Below are 21,077 nucleotides of genomic sequence, written 5' to 3' on the forward strand. Positions count from 1 at the left end.
CCTTCTGTGACTCTTGATCAAAGTGAAGGTCTCCTTTGAAGTTGGTGATGAGAGCAGACTTCCTGTCTCACTTAAATCACATACTTCTCCCTCTGAAAGGGGTCCACTCTGCAGGAGTTGCCTATGTTACTAGTGGGCCCAGACATGCCATTCTCTGTTCTTCATACAGAGCGGTGGGAACTAGCTTCAAGTTAACACATTGCATATCAAAGAGGTGTTAGCCTGACTTCCTGTTGCCTGTCCTGCGACCAAGCCCCTTCGCAGGCTTGCCTTAATTATTTCTCATTAGTATGCACTGCCACCAGCCGAACTAGACAATTGGGAGGCAGCTCCATGGGGCCTTTGATATTTGAACTAGGCTGCCCATGACCGGAGGAAGGTATGCCTTCCCCCTTCTTGAGATGCTTTGATGTACCCGAGGCTGTCAAATTCCAGCTGAACATGACAGGGGAGGGTGACGCTTGTAGGCTGTGTCCTCCCGGAGTACACGCAACTATGCATTTTGTGCAGTGAGCAGGGAAAATGTGTGCGGAATGGCCTCACACACATTCGGAGATTGATAGCCCATCATTCAGTTCATTATTGTTTTTGATTAAAAAAATAAATAAATAAATAAAAAAGCCCAGGCCAGCGCACACACCGTGCGGATGATCGAATTCCTCACAGAACGACACATAGGTGGCATGCTTTTGGCTACAGACTCATTATAATGAAAAAAAAAGAAAATTTAAAAAAAAAAAGAAAACCTAGCTATCCCTATTAGAAAGGGGCGTTTCCCTGCCTCAACTAATAAACTATAAACTAAGAGTTGTCAGAATGTCCAGCAAATCATTAAAGTACACCGTCATTCAAACCTACTTTTGTCCCTAACATTTATATTCAACTAAGGATAATGTCTCTAAGAGGTCCAGAAGGGTGCTTCCCTCCTGGTCAGGAGATCTTGGCAGTTCATAGCATGATTTGCCAGAGAAAGATTGTGCCAGTTCGTAGCATGGTTTGCCAGAGAAAGGGTTCCCGTTTCACTGTTTGCAGCAAGTATAGGGGATTACGCATATGTATGTTGTTCAGTGGTCACAACTACCAGAGGGGAGGTCTCCCCTCCCCTGGTTTATACTGCTCTTCCACAACTGCGCTGAAGAGGTATTTGTCTTCTCTTGCTTCTTCACTTTGTTGATTAGTTATCTGGGTGGCCTCACTGCCAGATATTGAAATGATAACTACTCCGTTTGTTCCACCTGGTACATTCTCCTTCCAGGTGCTATGATTATTATGAGCACTCTTGTTGCTTTGGTACCATTTTAAGGGTGCGAGTCCCAGACTCGCATATTCTGCTGATTCGGGTTGTCTACCTGCTGTACTCTCCCGGCAGGTACTGTGACTAAGATGAGCAGTCTTGATGCTTTGGACTTTTGGGTGCGGGTCCCAGACTTGCATATTCTGCTTTTATTTGTAGTCCACCTGATATACTCTCCTTCCCGGTACTGGGACTGATCACTCTTGATGCCTCTGCAATTCAAAATTTTTCTTGCGATGTGGTCCCAGGCCCTATATGTGGAGCCTTTTTTGTGTTTGCCCACTTGTATCCCACTGGCTTGGGACCTCTGCATCTCCCCAGCCACCTACGTGCCCTCTCCTCTCATCTGGGGCATAGTCAGGGCTCTTTGGACGCCAACTGTCAGCTGTGTGGTTTCCTTGCCGTGGTTCGCCGGACTTCGGTCTGCAGTAGCTCCGCTGGGACAGTGTTGCTCTGGGTGGCTGAACTCTGCTTCCCACTCTCTATGACCTCCCGATTTGTTGCGAGTTTCTTGCTCAGCTTCTCCTTCATGTTTGTTTGACACCGGATCGTCTCTGGACTAATTTCCCTTATCGCGACTTCCTGGTCCATTCTCCTTCTCCAGCTTCCTTGAATTTAGCTGTTCCTCCCGGAAAGGTGGGTGGTCAGACAAAGCTAATCCGTCCTTTTAAAGCACCCTGTGCGATTAATTGTCCATATGGACTAGAATGCGCGTATTGGTTCTAGGCGTATTCCTCATCACTCAGCACATCTTACTCAATGCGGTACTGATGTTCTGCCTCATCTCAGCTAAAGGATTCACATGGTTAGTCCCTACTCTTGTGCATCCCATTACTTGCTAAGGAGGTGAAGGGTCTACCCTGCATGGTACATGGAAGTGTAGGCGGGCTACGGGATGTTTGATGGGATAAGAGGGTGAGGAAGTTTGAGAAGGAGTGGGTATATACTAGGTCTCCCTACTGCATGGTCCCTCATCCCATGGTACACCACCCCCTGGGGGTTTATTGGACTGGCTGCATTGCCTTGGCCCCATGAGAAGGGATGGCATCCAAGGATTTGTAAAAGAGGTGCAATAATTCAAGTTACTAACCACCTCAATTATATGCATACAAACAGCACACAATTTCTTACTCGCCAAGAGTCAAATATCACGTGCTAGTGGCAAACTCTGATTTTGCTCCCTACTGTAGTATACAATTTGACACCAATCTGTTCCATTAAAAAAAAAATATATATAAAAATTAAAAAAAAAAAATAAAAAAAAAAAAATAAAAAAAAAAAAAAGATGCACCCTCCCAGGGCCATCTATATGACAATTGCAAGGGAGCTCAGTCAAAAGGTAACGTAATGGGTATTTAGGGAGGCATTTCGAATTCATACCAAGTTATGATAAAGCAGAACACAAAATGGAATAATTTGAAGTGCAATCTTAGAGATACCTAGATTTGAGGTACATTGGAGACAGTGTACAATGTAATGAGTCTTTACGGGTTACCTAGATGCGATTTACAATCTGGGTAAACAAACTAACAAAAAGGACTGCCGAAAACAGCTCTGGAAAATGCTGCTGCAATCACAAAATACAAAAACAGATGCTGCAGAGCCTGCTATCTGCTTGTAATAATTGATTTTACCCAAACATACTAACAACCAGCCACCAACCGAAACCATTCACATAGATTTTTTATTCATAACAATAATTTACAAACAATTCAGATATAGAAATACAACGTACAATGCAAAACCTACAGTACAAAATTCCTACCCAACTCTAAAAACATCAATTCAAAATAATCCTAGCCTTTTAATTCATCCTATTTATATGAACATCTACATGTGCAAAAGGGGTAATACACAGGCGACCATGCACAGTACAAATTGCATCAAATTAGTACTTATACATACTTCCAACAGGACTAATAGAAACATAATTCACAGATCCCATTGTCTCCCAGCTAAATCAGGGGGATTCACCAACGTATTACTCATATCATAGAAAACAAATACAGGGCACCTTAGTTATACTGCTCACACTCCTTAGACACTCAGGTAGAGCAACATTAAAAGTCTGCCCAAAATCCCTGGCATTTCAGGCGACTTTACATCTGAAGAGCTTATTTATATCTCGGGTGGAAACTGGAGGTTTTTCCAATCCTCACCCATCTCACCAAGGATTAGCCATAACACTTTTACCAGCACCAATACCCCTTGGTTACAACTCTGTAAAAAAAAAAATAAGAAAAAAAAAATGTATCTAAAATCCAGAGATCTCATGTATCTAGACTCAAAGAATTTAATTCGCCATGCATTTCAGCAATTTTGCTCACCTGCAGTGGGCCCCATCTGCTTACTTCCGCTGGTCTGTGGAAGGGCTGGAAGAAAGTGTTGTCCATATAAGGAAAGCCCATTATACAGTTGGGTCTGTAACCACATGGGCTACACAATGACTGGGAGCTGTAGTTCACAAAATAGGCTAGATCCGTTTTCTATTACTTGCAGCGTGACTCTCACAAGATTACTCACACATACTACAGTGATGTAGAAAGGTGTCGCCTTTCACTACACTACTTTTTAACCTCGTCAATTCCATATCGCCTAACGTTTGTGGACCAGAACAAGATCCTTTAGTCTTATTTGTTATTTATTGACGCCAAGCAAGATCTCCTATCACCAAGAGATAAATAAGGAGTACACAACTATACAAACACTGGAAGTAATTTAACATCAATCACATCAACTAGATTTGCAATTGCTTACAGAGGGACACTCACTGTTCCCACAAGAAACAGCGATGTTGGAAGTTGTAGACTTTCACTATGATATATTTTATCTAGCAGTTTCTAAGTCACCCAAAATATATGAAACACACACAAGTATCTCTTGCCTCAGTCATTATTTGTTGACAGCAAACAATGTCTAATATTGCCACGCAACAGGTCCTGTGGGAATACAAGGACTAAAAATGGTAATCGTCCCTGCCGATTGTTGATGCAATTATCGTTTATGCATTGCAAAGACTGAGAATATTGTTTAAGATCTATATATAAAACCACACATCTTATTTTGACAAGGGTTAAGAATACATAACCAGGTATACAGACTTCACTCTTGAAACCAGCATGTGGTTAATTATGTAGCAAGATTCCCTATTGGATATTCTCATTTAGAACCTCGTCACTTTTTCTGCAGAAAATAATCTTCTACTCGAAGTGTCAAGAAAGTTTGGTATTTTGATGGGGAACCACTTTAATACCATCCATTTAAACGCTTCAAGTTCATGATCGAACTCCAAGCTTTCACCAGTGGGGCCAAATTCACTGGTTTCCTCTGGAAACGTTGATGCTCCGTCATCCTTATTTTGGCGACTCTTTAGGCTTTACCTATATGTCTCAATCCGAACAGGCAGAGGATTATGAATATAACCATTTTGGGGTTACAATTGGTCAGCTCTCTTAGGTTCCATTTTGTCTGTAAACCAATGTCACATGTATTAGTTCTAATTGTATGAGCACATACAATACAATTCCCACATGGAAAGTGTCCCTTCACCACACCTATGCCCCATAGCTCTGCAAATGTGGGTGCCCCTATGACTATAATATTGTTTCTGACAATCTGATCTCTAACACTTGAACTCTTTCTATATGCAAAAAGGAGGTCCTCAAACCTAGAGTTACCACTGTTGAGGATCTTCCAATTGCTCTCAATGCAATTTTGTATGAAATGTGTGATATATATAAACTCAAACATATTTGGTTGTTTGAGTCTATAAGACTAGCCGGATGAAGTCCCTGTGACAGGACGGAACGCATGGCACAAAATCAGTGGCCTGGAAGCTTTACATCTAGATCAGTAAGTCCATGCTGACTTTTATCGTTTTAATGGCTGTGTTGTATTACTAATAAAAGTTACGTTTTAAGCACTATGTGTTAAGCTTGTGTTTTCTGGAGCTGTGTGGAGTAGTTGGTGCCATTCATCCTGTCACTTGCTTCTCTTAACACAGCATTGTTAGTGTATAATTATATATATATATATATATATATATATATACACACACACACACACACACATACACCTCTTCTTGCCCTCTTGTTCACAATGCCATCTAAACGTCCTGGTCTGTTATTATTTAAGCTTGTTTAGCAGTCCTTCTCAACTCCCTTTTACAATAGCCTATTTGTTCCAGTTTCATTATTAGTCTAGTCACCTCATCTTCATATGTAGGCTTATAAATTGGCCGAAGGGTACAGTCCCTTCAACATGTCCCTGATGGTGACTGGAAATATTGGTGAGCGTATGGCAAGGTTTAGCTCTCAAAAATTCCTTCCTTCTCGTAGATTGTCAAATTGAGAAAGCTGATGAATTCAACACTAACGTGAAGTAAATTATAGATGTTTATCCTGCCTATTAGGTCATTCAATGAAACACCCTGCAAGAGATCTAGAGCCCTCCCAGATCACAATTATGTAAACTGTATATGTTTTCCAGGTTTTGATGTTCTCCTTGTATAGGGTGGTTTCATTGCAGAGATCTATATCCTCAGAATAGTTCACATACAGATCTGCAACACTGAGGGCCACGGTTGACCTCATCACAATGTCTTTAATTTGTTTAAATAGCACTCCCTGGAATTTAAAATAATGTTCTGTTAAGACTAGCTCTGTACACCAGCATACACATAATTTGTGTTATAAACTCTGTGCCATTATCAGCATTATCTAGTTCAGCTCTCCTACTTTGTTGCCTGTTGAGGTTTGTTAGTATATAGTGATACAATAGCCAACACTATTACAGAATTCCTGCCTAGATTACAAGGTTTGTTGTCAAACAAGTTAATGGCATGCGTATTATCATGGATATGGGAATTCATTCTAGCCATTTTTTTTTAGCCAGATGTCTGCATGCTTAGCTAAGGTTTCAAGAACCAAATTCACTCCAAAAACTATGGGTCCTACTGGAGGCTTGTTTTTACATTTATGGATCTTGGATAGGATGTCAAAGACAGCCTTCCTTGGATTAACCTGTATCAGATGACCAGCTTCCTGTTGCGAGATATGCTTTAAATAATGGGTGCATATTGTTTTATATTGTATATGTTCTTGTAGTCTTTCAGTAGGATCCAAATCCAAACAACAATATGCTTGATCGTCTGCCAAATGTCTCATACATTCATCTATGTAATCCTTGTGATTGAATTAAACATCGCTCCACCCTTGTCAGCCTTCCTTATGATGATCAATGAAGTATTAGCTAAATTAATCAGGGCCTTTTCTTCTGCCTGGTATATGGTTCTAAAACGTCAATGACAGAGCACCTTATTTTAGAATACTAAGGCTTCAGCTCTCATCAGTGGATCAGAATCTGATCACTTTTTCAAACCTGTAGTTTTCCATTGGGGTATAATAGTCTCTAGTCTCAGAAAAGGGGGTAAATAAATCTCTCACAAGTGCTTGAAATTCTACCCATTTTTCCAGAACTTGACTCACTAGGGGTTAGTTCATAATCTGAAAGATTTTCTAACAGGGATGGCCACTCATCACCTAGGGGTCCTGGTCCCTCCATTGGTTTGTTCTGCCTCTGCCTATCTCTAATAAAAGTCTGTTTTCTTGCGCCTCTATCACTTCCCCTGTAGCTTCCTCTGCCTAGATGCTCAAAATGACTTAATGAATGAGGTTGCCATCCCTTTCGCTACCATCGCCTGGTTCTCTTTCTGTGCTCCCCTTACAACTACTATAAGAAATATGTCTAAAGCAGATCCTGCTCGTCTGCCTTCTCTCTCTCTCTCTTTTCTTTTTATTTTATTTTTTTAAGTCTATCCGAGTGGGAGACAAGATTATACACCAGTACAAAGGGAAAGACCTTCTCATGCACAAAACTCTTTACAATTTATTTCAATTTCTTTATTCTCTCAGTATTATGTGAATTCTTTTTAGTGTCTCCAGCTTACTCTTAAAAATCCCCAATACGACTAGCTTCTTTAAATATTCTGCTTCATGCAACTCCTGAATCTGTTTCTCCACTTCACTAATGATGATTAATGCGACGCAGTCTCGACCACATTCATTAGCAATGCAACTCCATTTTAATTTTCATTATTGGTTGTCTAAAAACAAACGTGGTTAATTTCTCACCACCAACCCTTGTGGTATTGCCCTTCTCTTGAGGTATTCTAGCATAACTACTCCATGCAATTGTTCCAATTAAGCTTTTCTTTAACTGAGAAATGTCCTCCCAATTGCTCAAAGTATTCGGGAGTTCTACCCCCTCAATATCCATCAGACAACAATTGCAACATGGAATGACAAGGCCATGTATCTTTCTTCCTCCATGGTAATACAGAAACAAACGCCCATCACTCTATCCTAATTTCTTGCTAAAATAAATACTTTCTAATTTTTAGTCCTATGGCCAAGATGCCACCTTTCTGGAAAAACAAACTAATAAAGTATTATCGGCAAACAGCTCCGCAAAACATAGCTGTTCTTTTTCAACACAAAATACAAAACAGAAACTGCAAAGCTTAGTTGGCCTTCTGTTATCTGCTGCTTGTAATCTTTGATTTTATCAAAACATACACTCATCACATATAGAAATACAATCCAATCATTGGCAGTTTATTTGAATTACACTTTTTGCATATGTAGATGTTCCTATAAATTGGATGAATTATATAGCTACGAGTATTTGGTATTTTTAGAATTTTGTACTATAGATTTTGATACATGAATGGTTTGTACATTTTTATGAATTAAAGATTGATGTGAATAGTGTCAGTTGGTTATTCTTATGTTTGGATAAAATCAACGATTACAAGTAGTAGATAACAAGAATGGCCACAAAGCTCTGCAGTTTCCGTTTTGAATTTTGCGATTACAAGTTTGGGTACAACATGGAGAGAATGCAATGCACTTACCCAGATGAAGAAAACAATAAAATAATAATTGAGCCGGACTATGAACTAATCCGAATGGATGCACAGAACGTAATTCACAGTACTGAGCTATTGTTAAAAGATGCCTGCCCAAACGCGGACTACCCAAACCTTACATAGCAGTAAGATTCTCTCGAGCTAGGTCCGCGCTTCAAACAATAAAATATAGATCAAACAAATGTGTTTTGTTGGGCTACCTAGATGAGGTGGGGGCGGCTCTTGTGGAAATTTAAATGTGAGAAATCATATAGAAACAGGTAACAAACTTGGGACAGATGGTACCTGGATACAGGCAGCTCAAGCCAGGGCTAGAGGGATATCGCCCCGAACGTGAAGGACCGGGACGCTTTGTAGGTCTTATGCTCCTGCCAAACATGAGGCACCATTATCTTATGACGACTGCCCGAGATAGAGGCTGCCCTGGTAAGCTCAATTCATTGTTCCCATCAGAGTGGGGGGAGGGGGGAAAACAAGACCAGAATGTCCTTCAGTGTAGCAAATGCGTTATAAACAAAAGATGGCCTTACAGGACTAGACCCGCTGAATGGCTGCTCCTTTTTCAGAGAGATGTGACTGGAAAAAGGTTTAACTAAGAGAACGGACAGGAGCATCAGCTATGAGATTTTTCCGATACTATCTTTGAAAGCAACAGACCATCATGGGATCATACAGCCAGTGGTAAAATTGTCATATGTAATATTGGAAACAATCTTTACACATGTTCATGTGCCTGGTTTTTGATGAGATAATAGGTTTAGAGTTTGTGACATTACACATTGCTCCCGGTGCACACCATGATGTGAAGCCTCCAAAACCTTGCTCATTTACATTCATTGATTACCATTACATTTAGGTATCATTTTCCAAAATAGTCTTTTCTACTTTTCAATGTGTTGTTTTTCGGTGTACAATTTTTGCAGCCTCCAACACACGTACCAGAAATGCTAGTATTGCTTTAAAAAAAATAAAAAATCTATTTAATGCAGTGATTTTCCATACTACCTCGCATAATCACACCACATACTCTCCAACCCTCCATCCGGGAAATTAACAATGCCAAGATTGGCTGGTGGTGGGATGTGGGGATAGCTAAACATTTGGGACCACTTTGCTAGAGACACATACTTTGCAGTGTATAAGCGATTGAAAACCATGTTGAAGTACGAATTACCCATAATGGTGTGTACACAGATTATTTGTGAGCACTACCAAAGCTTTGACGCGGTCACTACAATGATGGTGTGCATTAGCAATGGCTATAGAGTGGAAAAGCAACTTGTCAAATGTGTCAATACCAGATGTAAATTGTAAACAAATGTGTAAACCAAGTAAGGCTTCAGATAGTATGACTTGTAATCAAAACATCAACCAGATAATAAATACTTTTAAAGTATAGAAAACACACAGAAAGTGGAACATATTGTCCAAGTGTGATACATTTTAAAATCTTTGGTATTCAGTGTGTTTGCTACAGTACACCACAACAGCTGCTAGTTTCAAATATCATCATCAGGGCTCAAAACTTGCACTCACCACGAGCCACCGGCTGTTGATCATTTACCCTTGGCTAGGAATAAAAAGGTGTTGTGCTATGTGTATAATTTAGGTGGCGAGTTACTCTTTTTGGCTTGCTAGTAACCTGCAACTTGATTTTGGATAAATGGACTCTTTGCACGTGAAACACACATGCCACCAGATTAGCTTTTTCCATTTTCAAGTTGTTACTTTATAGTTTATACGCATTTCAATTTTTAAAATCGCGTTTCAGAACAGCAGGAACGAGTTGAGAGAAAACAATGCAAGAATAACACAAAATCGTTTAATAACCATGTGTCTGGAGAATTTCAGCAGTCAATTCTTTTAGTAGCAAAAATACAAAGAAAACATTTTAAAACTGAAGCCTATAAATTCCAAGCTGTTTGTATAGGTTTTTTGCTGCTAAAGCCAACGTACTAATAGAATTTAGAAATTGATAGCGGATAGAAGGTACAACCATGCACGATTAACTCAGCGCACTTTGATGTCTAGACTTATGTGAATCCATCAAGCAAATGCCATGTATGCTACAAGACAGTGACATCTGTTGAGAGAATATAAAAAGGTCCAATTGAAGGGAAGTGCAATGTGCATTGCTTGAAGCTCATTTTAAAAAATAATTTTGTACGAGACATTTTGAGCATCCATACCAGACCTACATGCCTAGGCCTCCCCCCCATAAACGTAGGATGCAAACCACAAAACAGCATCAGGCCTTGGCCGGGAACTAGGATAACAAGACAATGAAGAAAGTGCAGGGCTAACATGCCTACTTTGCCTTTTTTTTTGGTCAACGGGTACAACACATTACTAGAATAGAAAGAATGTTTACCTACAAAAATCCACATTCTCAAACAAAGTATCTTTAAAAAAGAAAATGGAAGATTTAACATTCAGAAGCGTGCGACACTACACTAATTTAGAGAAAAATTATCACATTGGATTCCATGCTAAAGACAGATATATTCATATAAAAGGGGAGTATGGATGGATGGATAGATAGATGAAGAGAAGTCAAATCCTTGTGTCATCTAATCAAAAAAAGGTTGTTGGGGGGAGGGGGGAATACATCCCGTCGGTCTGGTAGAAGTACAGTATTGTCCAGCAAATATTTGCAATAACGTAATGCTATACTCAAAGTTCATGAATCAAGGCCATGATTATTCTAAGAACCGATCAGTTAAGACATGCTGCTCCATATTCACTTTACAGTGTAATGGAGTGGGAGAGCGTTGAGTGGAGGAGGAGATCTTAGTTGGAGAGATAGGCCCTAAATGCAGAAATCTCCTGAAAACAGGTGTTTTCAGCTGGTGTAGGCAACAGTTCCATTGGCACAGTGGAGACATCTTCCAGTTGACTGGGTTCCTCTTTCACTGGCTGCCAGGTTAGTTCTTGGACTTTGTCTAGCTTCATTGCATCATCTGTGTACTCATGTTCAAATAAGAATCCATGATGACCGGCCATTGCAAATGTGATTTGCACTCTGTAGATTCAAAATATAATGATGACAGTCCACCTAACTGACCAGTTTGAAAAAGTATAGATAAAACATGCATGCTCTTAAAAATACTAGTTAAAAACAGATTTGCAAAAGGTATTATATATGGGGCAACATGGTAAAACGGTTTTATTGAAGTAAGTTGTCAAAAAAAGATAAGTAAACGATTTTGGGATACTACGGTTGATAAACCTTGATCAAGCACAGAGCAACAAAGACAGATTAGCAGAGAGGTATTAAAATCAATGCTGGCGTAAGAGGTAAACATTCTATCATTGTTGGTCTACAGATGCCTACATGCATTCCTCCAAAAAACAACATGCGGCATCTGTAACATAAAACGCGCATTTCAACTCATGTAGCGGATGTTCGAGTACGCTGTAGTTTTACCAAGATCTAGAAAGGTATTTGCAAAGCTAAAAATTAGTTTAAAGCAAAGACCAAACAACATATGCACAAAGAAAATGAAAACTCGTAAAGACTGTATATGTATTGCAGGCGAAAGAGTATTCAGCGTTTCCACGGAAGCCACATGATTGGGTGAATTTATTGAGACTGCATTTTGCAGTGGCAGAATTCACCAGAAGGGGAGTTTGCTCCGGTTGTGATGCCAGAGCATTTAAACCTAAGGCAACTGCGTCAGACTTCTCATTATCACAAGATGAAGGTGGCAAACATGTTTAGGTCACAGTGATAAGCTCATCAAAACGTCAAAACGTAAGTGAAGGTCTACAAAAATACACTTAGAAGAAAGCTCAAAATTTGCACTCGCCCCCAACCATTGGCTAGTGATAGCTAACTCTTCGACATAACACACTTATGTTACTACCTAATCATGCCTCTGCATTATTTTTTATTAGGTCATCCTGCATAAGAGCCTCATTACATAGGTACACTAAACACTTGACATGGCCAGTTTACTGAACTGTACTGACATGAAGAGTATTGCTTTGATGAAGGTATTCCTTGGATAACCCTTGCATTTACTGCCAGAGATTCCAACAGCATTCCTATTATTCAATTTGGGGCCTGCGATACCACTACATATACACACACACACACAGAGAGAGATCCTTTGGCTACAGCCGGAGAGTGTCATTGCATAGGTTAACTTATCTTGCCACCCAATGAATTAAACTGCTTGTCCGGGATTATACTAGTCCTAGCAATTAGTATACACAGCTAGACTGATCCATCTTACTAGCCGACAACCTTAAGCCATATCTAGAGAAATGTAGATTTTTCTAACTATCTAATTTTCAAAGAAAACCCTTTGCCCTGCAGCTAACTATTAAATCATATACAAAATTAAGTATTAACCACCACCCCACCCCGTTTTCGGTTTTATCTAACCCAAACCTAGAGAGCTCCTCCCCAAAACATGTCAAAGATGCCAACAAATCGCAAAGATTGTAGACTCAGAATAAAAGAAAAGGCAAGCAATGGAACACACCTTCGTAACTCCATCAAATCAGCTGACAGAAAAGCTCAAAGGGAACCCAGCGCCACACATTCAAAACCCACTAACAAGTAACGTATTCAAGAATCTCCTGAAACACCCATCCAAGCCAAGATACTTTGCAAACACCACACCAACCACCATGAAGGACACAACCAGAACGCTCTCCTGCTTATTCACAAGACAACCACCAACAGTGCTAAAGCCTCTCTCACCCTAAAATCAATCTCCAAGACATCATCACCAAGCTTCCTTCACATCTACAAATCACTGTCCAGCTCTTTGCAGTAGATGCACCGATCAGCCGCAAAGGACTCCTTCCCTTCACTGCCCCTCTCCCAGGCTGACTTCCCCTTATGTGCCATCAGTCCTAGAGGACCCGACCAAGCCCGCCCAGGACCAGGAGGCACCTTCTTCACCACACCAGTAGGGTGCAGGAACACCGGACAGTGCCCAGATGACTGGGGCACTCCTATATGCGGGATTAGCGGGTCAGACATGCCATAATGACCTTTGGCCCAGAGGCTCTCAACCACAATACATTCAGAACCAAAGAAAACCCAGAGACAGGAAAATCAACAGTCTCCCGACACTGCAGCACCCCCACTCTGCACCTTTATCAGCCACGGGTCTCAAATGTTTTAGTCGATCTTACTAGACACACAGCTTGGCCAACTTAGAGCGATGAAGAGGCCTACCTATGACTTTTTCACACCCCAGGATGAGACAACCATCGGGGGGGCCCCACAATAGAAAATAAACAGGGTCCTGGGGAAGGCAACGGTTAAAGTTATAGATACCTGCCGAAACATCTTATTGCATGGACAGAAAGGCTACCAGCCATTGCTGCATGGTTATAGGGGGCTGGCTAAAAATTATAAAGCCCTCCAGAATAAAGAAAGTTTATTGATTATTGACGTAGACCTGCCAGTTGATTTAATCACGAATCAGCCTATACAAGTAGTGATCCATATCTGAAATCGCTGGATGGCTAGTCTGAAGAAAGACAGAAAATGTCACATGAGTCGCACTGACTGTATCAACACAAGAACCTCAGTTAGAAAATGTGTTGGACTATGTAGGTCACGGAGCCCTCCAGATAAGGGGCGTATCGGGCCCTTTTATGCATTGAATTCTTGCCAGTACGTCACATTTCACTTTTAAATGCGTACCGTTTACTCAGGATTGTCACTGTAATTCTTTTCTTTAAAAAGTCCTCTGCCAGTAGATGGCACTGCAGTATGAAATTAATTTCTACTTCAGTGGGTTACAGGCAAGTAACAGAGGGGCTCACAACTACAGCATTTTAGAAAAGTCAGCCAATGGAGAAGTCCACCTGTACTGCTGGCCTAATCCAAGCACGCGAAAGGCGTTTTACAGGTCAGCTACAAGGGGATCGTGGGAAGATGTAAAACGCATGGCAGGTGGCTCTCATTTGAATACATGCCTGCTCAGCGAGTAACCTCAGAGAGACATTCAAACCATGACAACTCCACTCTATGCGCGGCGGAGAGGAATAGCCAAACAGGACAATGTGAATGCATGCATCTAGGGGTTTTCAGGCTGAAAAGAAGAAGCCAATGTATTGCGCTGCAGTCTGTTTGAAGCACTCTCTATTGGGTGTAAAGGAAGGAATGGTCCAGAATCACACATTTGTAGGTCAAATAAGGAAGCAGGTGGTAGAATCCAAACATGTGCGTTTCAAAGTCACCAAGTAGCTATTAGATGCCATCTCCGCCTTGGAGCAAAACTAATTCGGAGACAGCAAAACCTCCCTCCAGCCCCCCCCTCCCCCCACACACACACACACACACACACACGATAGCACTGGATGCATACGAAAAAGTTCGCATCACATTTGTGACACACTGGAAGAGATGTGGTAGGTTCAGCCGCAAGAGTTTTGCCAAAAGAATACATTTTCTATGGAGTGCCTTTACAAATTGCATAACATCCCACAGAGTTAGTTGGCATTATTACCCACAAAAACATTGTTGGTTAAAACAAACACGAAGTGCCAGCAAAATAGAGCAGTACACAGAGGTGCGTTATCAAACATTTTCAAATGGATAAGAATACACTTCATAGAATTATAGTGCAGGAACTAACAGGTGTCTTGTCGAAGCGTGGACCCTTTTGTTCCTCCACTATAATTCTTGTTCTTAGTTGGCACACAAAACCTTTTTGAACACCTCTGGTGAAAAGACTTGAAAACAAATCTATATGAAATCCCTGTAGTGCGTAGGACCCCAAGAGCTGATGGTATTTTATTCTACTGTGCAAAGCTTGGAACCGCGTGCCTTTAATACAATCTCGTCTTTCCATCATATTTACTAGCAAAATTGCAATGTTGTTACCAAGTCCCAGCATTCAGGGGTTCTCTCAATGCTTGCCATCGCCTTTTTGGAGAGCTCACCCGACTCCCCTGCTTATTGCCCAACATGTTTCACATGCACGTTGCTAATGCATGCAACATACACAAGGCTATCCTGTTGTCCATAAATCCTGCATTGGCTTGTTAATTTCATGACAAAAAGACAGCAGTGCTGAGGCCTGAGTGTGGAGTGGGCTTGCTACGGTGGAGATGTGCCTTCTTCGTTCCCCGAGGAGATCCTATTCTGCACCCCGTTGGGAGGCCGCCGGCAGGGAGCACCAGTCATTTATCAGTGCTCGAGAGGCCTGGTACGCTGCAGCTTGCTCCGGGCTCAGGTGATGGGATCTGAAGCCCGTGGGAGCGAGAGGCCATGCAGGTGTGATCTTGGCCAGTGATTTGCCACATGATTGGAGGTGCCCTGGGGTGAAGCTGAAGGTACAGTGTTTTGGCTAAATTACTTATTTTGAGCCCAGGTCTGCAGTGGTTATTATTGCGAGGTTTTGATCTATGCCCATATATGTAGCTGAATTACTCCTGGCACGCTACTTGAGGGACAGGAATTTCTGTTTGTGGGCCACCTACCCTTTTGCAGAGCTGAACAGTACCCTTGTGGATGAAGTGGGGAAGTCTGTAACCTTTATATTATGGGTTTGATATACTGCTCCTGGCGGTAGGTACAGGTAGTGGATTGTGAACTGGATCCAACATGGAGAGAGGGTGCCTGGCTGGATTTGCGTGGTGCGGTGCAGATTCTGGCCTACTGGGTACGCTTCGACATCCTAGCTGCTGGAATACTTGGGGGGGTGCTGTCATTACCGGAGTACATTGCGTGTTGGAGAATGACGAAGGGGGCTGCCAAGAAACATGGGCTGGTGGATTCCTTTGCTAGCACTCCTTGCAGGGAGGTGCCTACTGCATCTGCTGCAGAGATTGCCCGGCATGTGCAATGGCAGCGCCTGCGGGGATGGAACCCCTTATGGCAGCCAGGCAGTCTGGAGTTGGTTCTGTTAACACTAAGCTGGAAAATATTGTTGCCAATATAAGCTCCTTGAAGGCTAGAATGGGTACGGAGAGTGGGCACATTACAGAGACTGAGACGAGGATGGGGCACAGAGGACTTTCTCATGATCAGGGGTCACAAAGGAATTTAGCGCTGTTAGATCGAACTGCAAGGATTTGGAGTTGCGATCTCGCTGGAATAATATTCATATTGTGGGAGTTCCGGGGGCGCCAGTGAATGGGCCCATGTTGCAATTTGGTGAGGGTCTGCTTAAGACATTGTTTGAGGAAGCTGACAGCTCACTTCCTTGTGCCTGTCCCCAAGCCTGGAGTGCCACTGCGCACAATTATCGCTTGGCTGTGGAATTACAGAGACAGTAAGTTTGCCGCCACTCCACCATCTCTGAAGTTAGTGCCTCTCCCAACATTTGAAGGGTTAGCCCCCACCTAAATTTTAGCCTGGGTGCACCCCTGGATGAGCACACTTGCATTTTGTTAGGCAGAGAGAGGAGGGAAGCCTTTCCCTGAAACTGGCGATGTTAAAGTTTTACTGTGTTCGTTTAGAAAAATGTACTTGAAGAAACAGTAAAACTTTAAAGCTGTTCCTTTCAAAAAACACTTCCATCACCTCTCTGCATATTGTGCTTAAAAATATACTATTCGATAGTATGTGGATACGTTTTACTCTCTTGCAGGGGAGAAAACTCATTTTTACTCTCTTGAAATTGCATTTACTCTCTAATTTGAAAATGCATGTGTAAAATACTCCCACCTCAAAATCTTATCTGGAGCACTGAGGTCACGCATTGTTGCACATAATCCTTATTGTGCTAGTTTTCATTTGTGTTACTTAGTTTTATGTGTCGCCATTTCACCATTGAATTTAGAACCAAAAAAAAAGTGGTTTTACTTTTTTACTGCTCCATTATGTGGTTTCAATTCCAAGGATAAGTGTTGATTTTGACAAACATCTTTGCAATAAGGAGATTTCTGCATTGCAGGCCCTCCACTTTCCACTGGTTCTTGTTACGTATGCCGTTTTCTTCATATTTGTGTTTTTGTCAGACCAGAAATAAGATGATGTTCTAAACAGGACATCAAACGTTGGGAGCCCACCAATGTATTCCTGCTGGCCAACTATTACAGATGCAACCCAAATCTATCAGCGGAGGATAATCTTACCACAAGGTCGCCTAAATCAAACCTTGCCACGCTAGATCTTAGAAAAATAATTACGGTCCCAAACAGATGGCTGGTCACACACTGGATGGCTTTTTTTGTAACCATAACCGTGGCAAGATCACCCCAACGCTTACAATTTGTACATAGGCAAACCCCAGCCCTACAGAGAAGGATGACCCATCCACTTTTACCCCCTAAACACAGACAGGTAATCCCCAAAAATAAAGGTAGGAAGTAAAAATACACCCCAACCCGGAAAGAAAACACAAACAAGAACACAGGAACCCGGCATATAGGAGCCTCTCCATCTGCTTTCATCCACACAGCTCCATGGAACTGTTTGCACCAGTAGTACCACAGGAAGACACGTATGATAACTGCATCTTTTAATGCGTAAGAAAAACTAGGTGCAAAGTAATATTAATTACAAAAACATTTCCATTGTACAATTTAAACGTTTTATGGACTTACAAAATGCTCCCATTGGCAATGGGCATTAATAGGTTACTTAAAACTTAATGAAATATAAGTCAGTTGGCAAGATTTCCACGCATTTCTCTGCACTTTGTAATGCAGTTTTAAGTTGTTTGTGGAGGAATGAATGGACTGTGGCGACAGGCTCTACGTGATGCCACAGAGAAAATGATATATATCACACTCATGTAGGGAAACCCCTACTATAAACGGTGCCCGTCAGGCGAAGGCTCATCAATAGCAAAAGGTTGTTCATGCAATATCTTGTTCCTTCCAAATGAGATATTTGCTGTAGGTCATGAGCATGAACAACCTTTTCAGTTCACCCCCAGATGTTATGAGGGTGTTTTTTTAGAAGAGCTCTCTCCCAAATCTTGGCTCCATGGCCAAAGAAGTCTCCCCTGTGTTTTAACTCTTGTGCATCTCCAAACGGCCAACACCTCTGACTCTCTGTTACCCACGGGAACCATTAAAGAAACGACACAGAACTCAGAAAATGAACAGCTACTCCGATCTATATCAGACCATCATCTCACAGTTCCAGAATCTAATCCCCAGTTCTGAACAGTGAAGCACTTACCCCCTTTGGAGTTGCTACTCTCCTGAATCACCTTGCCTTTGTGAACTAGAGGTGACCCACCTCCAGTTGTTTTGCCTCTAGATTTTTTTCAAGTATTAAAAATATTTTTTCCTACTAAACCGTTGCTATTGTGCTACTAACGTCGCCTGCCAGCCAGCCCTTTAACTAAGAGATGCAGCGATCGCCCTACATCTCTTAAAGGGATGCCTGGTGGAGACATTTGCCACCGTTATGGAAGAAAAGGCGATGCTGCTAGAAGCCAAGGCCTTTTTTCCTAAACAAAGTTGCTATTTTTATTTTAGGTCATCTTGATAAATCCTGTTGTATATGTATTAATAGTTAAACAAAGCCTGTACTCATATGTCAAACTCCGTAAACCATAATACAGGGATCAGGATGAAGATTTGATCAGCAGGACCTAAAAAGCAGGTCCTGTAGTCCTGATATCAAGAATCAAACAGCACATAGAAGCCAGTGCTGGAGAAAGGGGGGCCAGCCTAGGACGTGCAACAAGCATAACTTCTACATGACACCTCACTGCTCCACCCTACCTCTCTGAGAGAATTCACCCCAATATATCCACCAGACCGACTAGAACACCTTATGCAAACATGCTCACCATTCCCAGGGTCAAGTGATCCCAAGCGGGGAGGTGGGAGCTTCCCATACCCATCAGCGTTGCATTAAAACGCCCCTTCTACCATCCCTGCGAGGAGAAGTCTCCCAACTAGCATTCCACAAAGCTGTGAAAACTATGCTCTTCAATTAAAACCCATCCAGTGTCTGAACATAACATGGTACCTGCCTCACACCTAGGATTAGCATATTGTATGCACCTGCATAATGTAGTTGAAATTCAATTTGTATCTGTATGTATTTGAATGGGGATACTAATATGCCCCAACACCCATCTCAGTCACATGTATGTAACTCCCTTGTAACTAAGGATTGCCATAAGTAACAGTGCCGCAATGCCTTTGCGCTATATAAAAATAAACCATAAATAAATACAAACTAAACATTTGAAGTCCATTGTATATGGCCTATTAAACGTCTTCAGAGTGTCCCGTATCCACCCTTATATAAAATTCCCAAACACACAAAGTGAATGTCATAGGTGCACACTGCACTACTCCAGTCAAAAATATCTCCTTACAACAGTTTGTGTCAAACTAACTAGGTTCTTGTAGAGTACAAGCCGGACACATAAAGCTTCCAGCAATTGCGATCCCCGTGGCACACAGTTCAGTAGCATTCAACCTTGGTACGCCCTAAACTGCATGGTGGCAGGCAAGAGTACTATTTAAATATTAGTTTAATCCGTTGCTAAAACGTGTGCGGTACTGGGTTTACTCCAAATCTCAATCGGTGGTATTCCACAACATGCAAAAAAAATCAACAAGGTCGATGCCGGGAGTCTGGCAAAGGGCAAGGTTCAATACGGTCAAGTTCTTGCAGAATCACTTGTAATGGGTTGGGTACGATCGGAAAGTGGCAGAACGTTGCTACTGGTGAGGGCAGATTCCAGGGCTGGCAAGGGCAATGTCTGTGGCATGCTGAGGACAGAGACCGGGTTGGGTCGTGGGCTGCCAGAGGATGTGCGACTGCATGCAATGGTCTAAGGATGGAAGTGTTCGGAGCGGACTAGAGCTGGCAGGTGCCCGATAGTGCTTGGCTGCCATCCAGCCTAAAGTGCTTCTCCTGAAGGCCACGCCTATATGCATTGCAAAAGACTGTCGCCAAGTCTGGGAAGTGCCGTTCCTGTGCCTTGTCATCTGTGTCAAGGTGCCGCACATACTTCTAACATTCTCCCTCTGACAGGTTAGTGTCCTCTACATCTCCCGAGCTACCTTGCTTCCCGGTGCCCATCTTGGATCCCTCCTTAAAACCCCGGCTTCTCACCGGAAGGCAGCAGCAGCCGCCCTGCGCCGATGGTTCAAAATGTACAGCAGCAGGACGCCGGCGCCGGCCAGTGCAGAGTTGCGCGGAGTCAGGTACTTGCTGTAACCCGCCATGTCCGGCCTTTGCTGCTGTCAGGAGATGAAGGAAGATTCGGCGGCGCATAGCATGCTGGGAGCGGCGGCAGCCCCGCCCACGTCACGCCCCTCGGCACTCGGCCCGCCCCCTCCCTCCCTAGCTTTGCGTTGATCCTGCCGTACTTTCCTCTTCTCCTGCGCACCCTTTAACTTCCGCGCGCAAAGACGGCCAGCGTTCTCTCCTTGTCCTTCACCAATGTGGCGGCCTTTGGTCTGGCACAAAAATTCGTGTTAAATGATAAGCTTCTTAACATTTTATAACAGCAAAAGAGGACGTTGTATGTTATGTCACTGGATTTACCGCGCACGTCTGTCATTTTCATAATTTTCAGGCGCTCGCGTAGTGAATCCAAAAGATAGAGAGTTCAAGAAATCCAGAACTCCAGTGTTCAGTAGCAGATTTTAAAAAGCAGTAGTAAAGCCAAAAGTTTGGGCTTTTGTGTAGGTAAGGAATATACATTTGATTGGCACGAATATAATAGTACTACCTGGGCGTAAGAGCGCAATAGCTGGAAAATAGAGTTATTGTTTGTTTGTTTATTTATTTATAATGTGTTTGAAGTCCTGGCCCGGCACTGCGGCGGCCGGGGAACAGGGTGTGCGAGTCCGCGGTGGTGGACCTCAGTGGTGCAGCTCTAGCGGGAGCTAATAACACACACACATACGCTGCCGGTTTCTCTGCCCCGGAACTGCCTCCTGTCCGCGGGGGCAGGG

At 42.4% G+C, this 21,077-nt stretch overlaps 1 protein-coding gene across 2 annotated transcripts in view; it reads right to left on the reverse strand.

Annotated features, from left to right (window-relative positions):
• ABCD3 (ATP binding cassette subfamily D member 3) overlaps nucleotides 1-20,412 on the reverse strand; it is a 949,084-nt gene extending 928,672 nt beyond the window's left edge. Inside the window, exon 1 of one of the 2 annotated variants that reach the window (XM_069641211.1) lies at nucleotides 20,230-20,412. In XM_069641211.1, coding sequence (XP_069497312.1) covers nucleotides 20,230-20,342 — 113 coding nt within the window. In that variant the 5' untranslated portion in view covers nucleotides 20,343-20,412. The remainder of the gene's footprint in view (nucleotides 1-20,229) is intronic. The other variant, XM_069641209.1, reaches the window with a different exon arrangement.
• Nucleotides 20,413-21,077: the final 665 nt, after the last annotated feature.

Source organism: Ambystoma mexicanum, chromosome 1q (assembly GCF_040938575.1).
Source record: "Ambystoma mexicanum isolate Mex_15411 chromosome 1q, UKY_AmexF1_1, whole genome shotgun sequence".
NCBI classification, from domain to species: Eukaryota; Metazoa; Chordata; class Amphibia; order Caudata; family Ambystomatidae; genus Ambystoma; species Ambystoma mexicanum.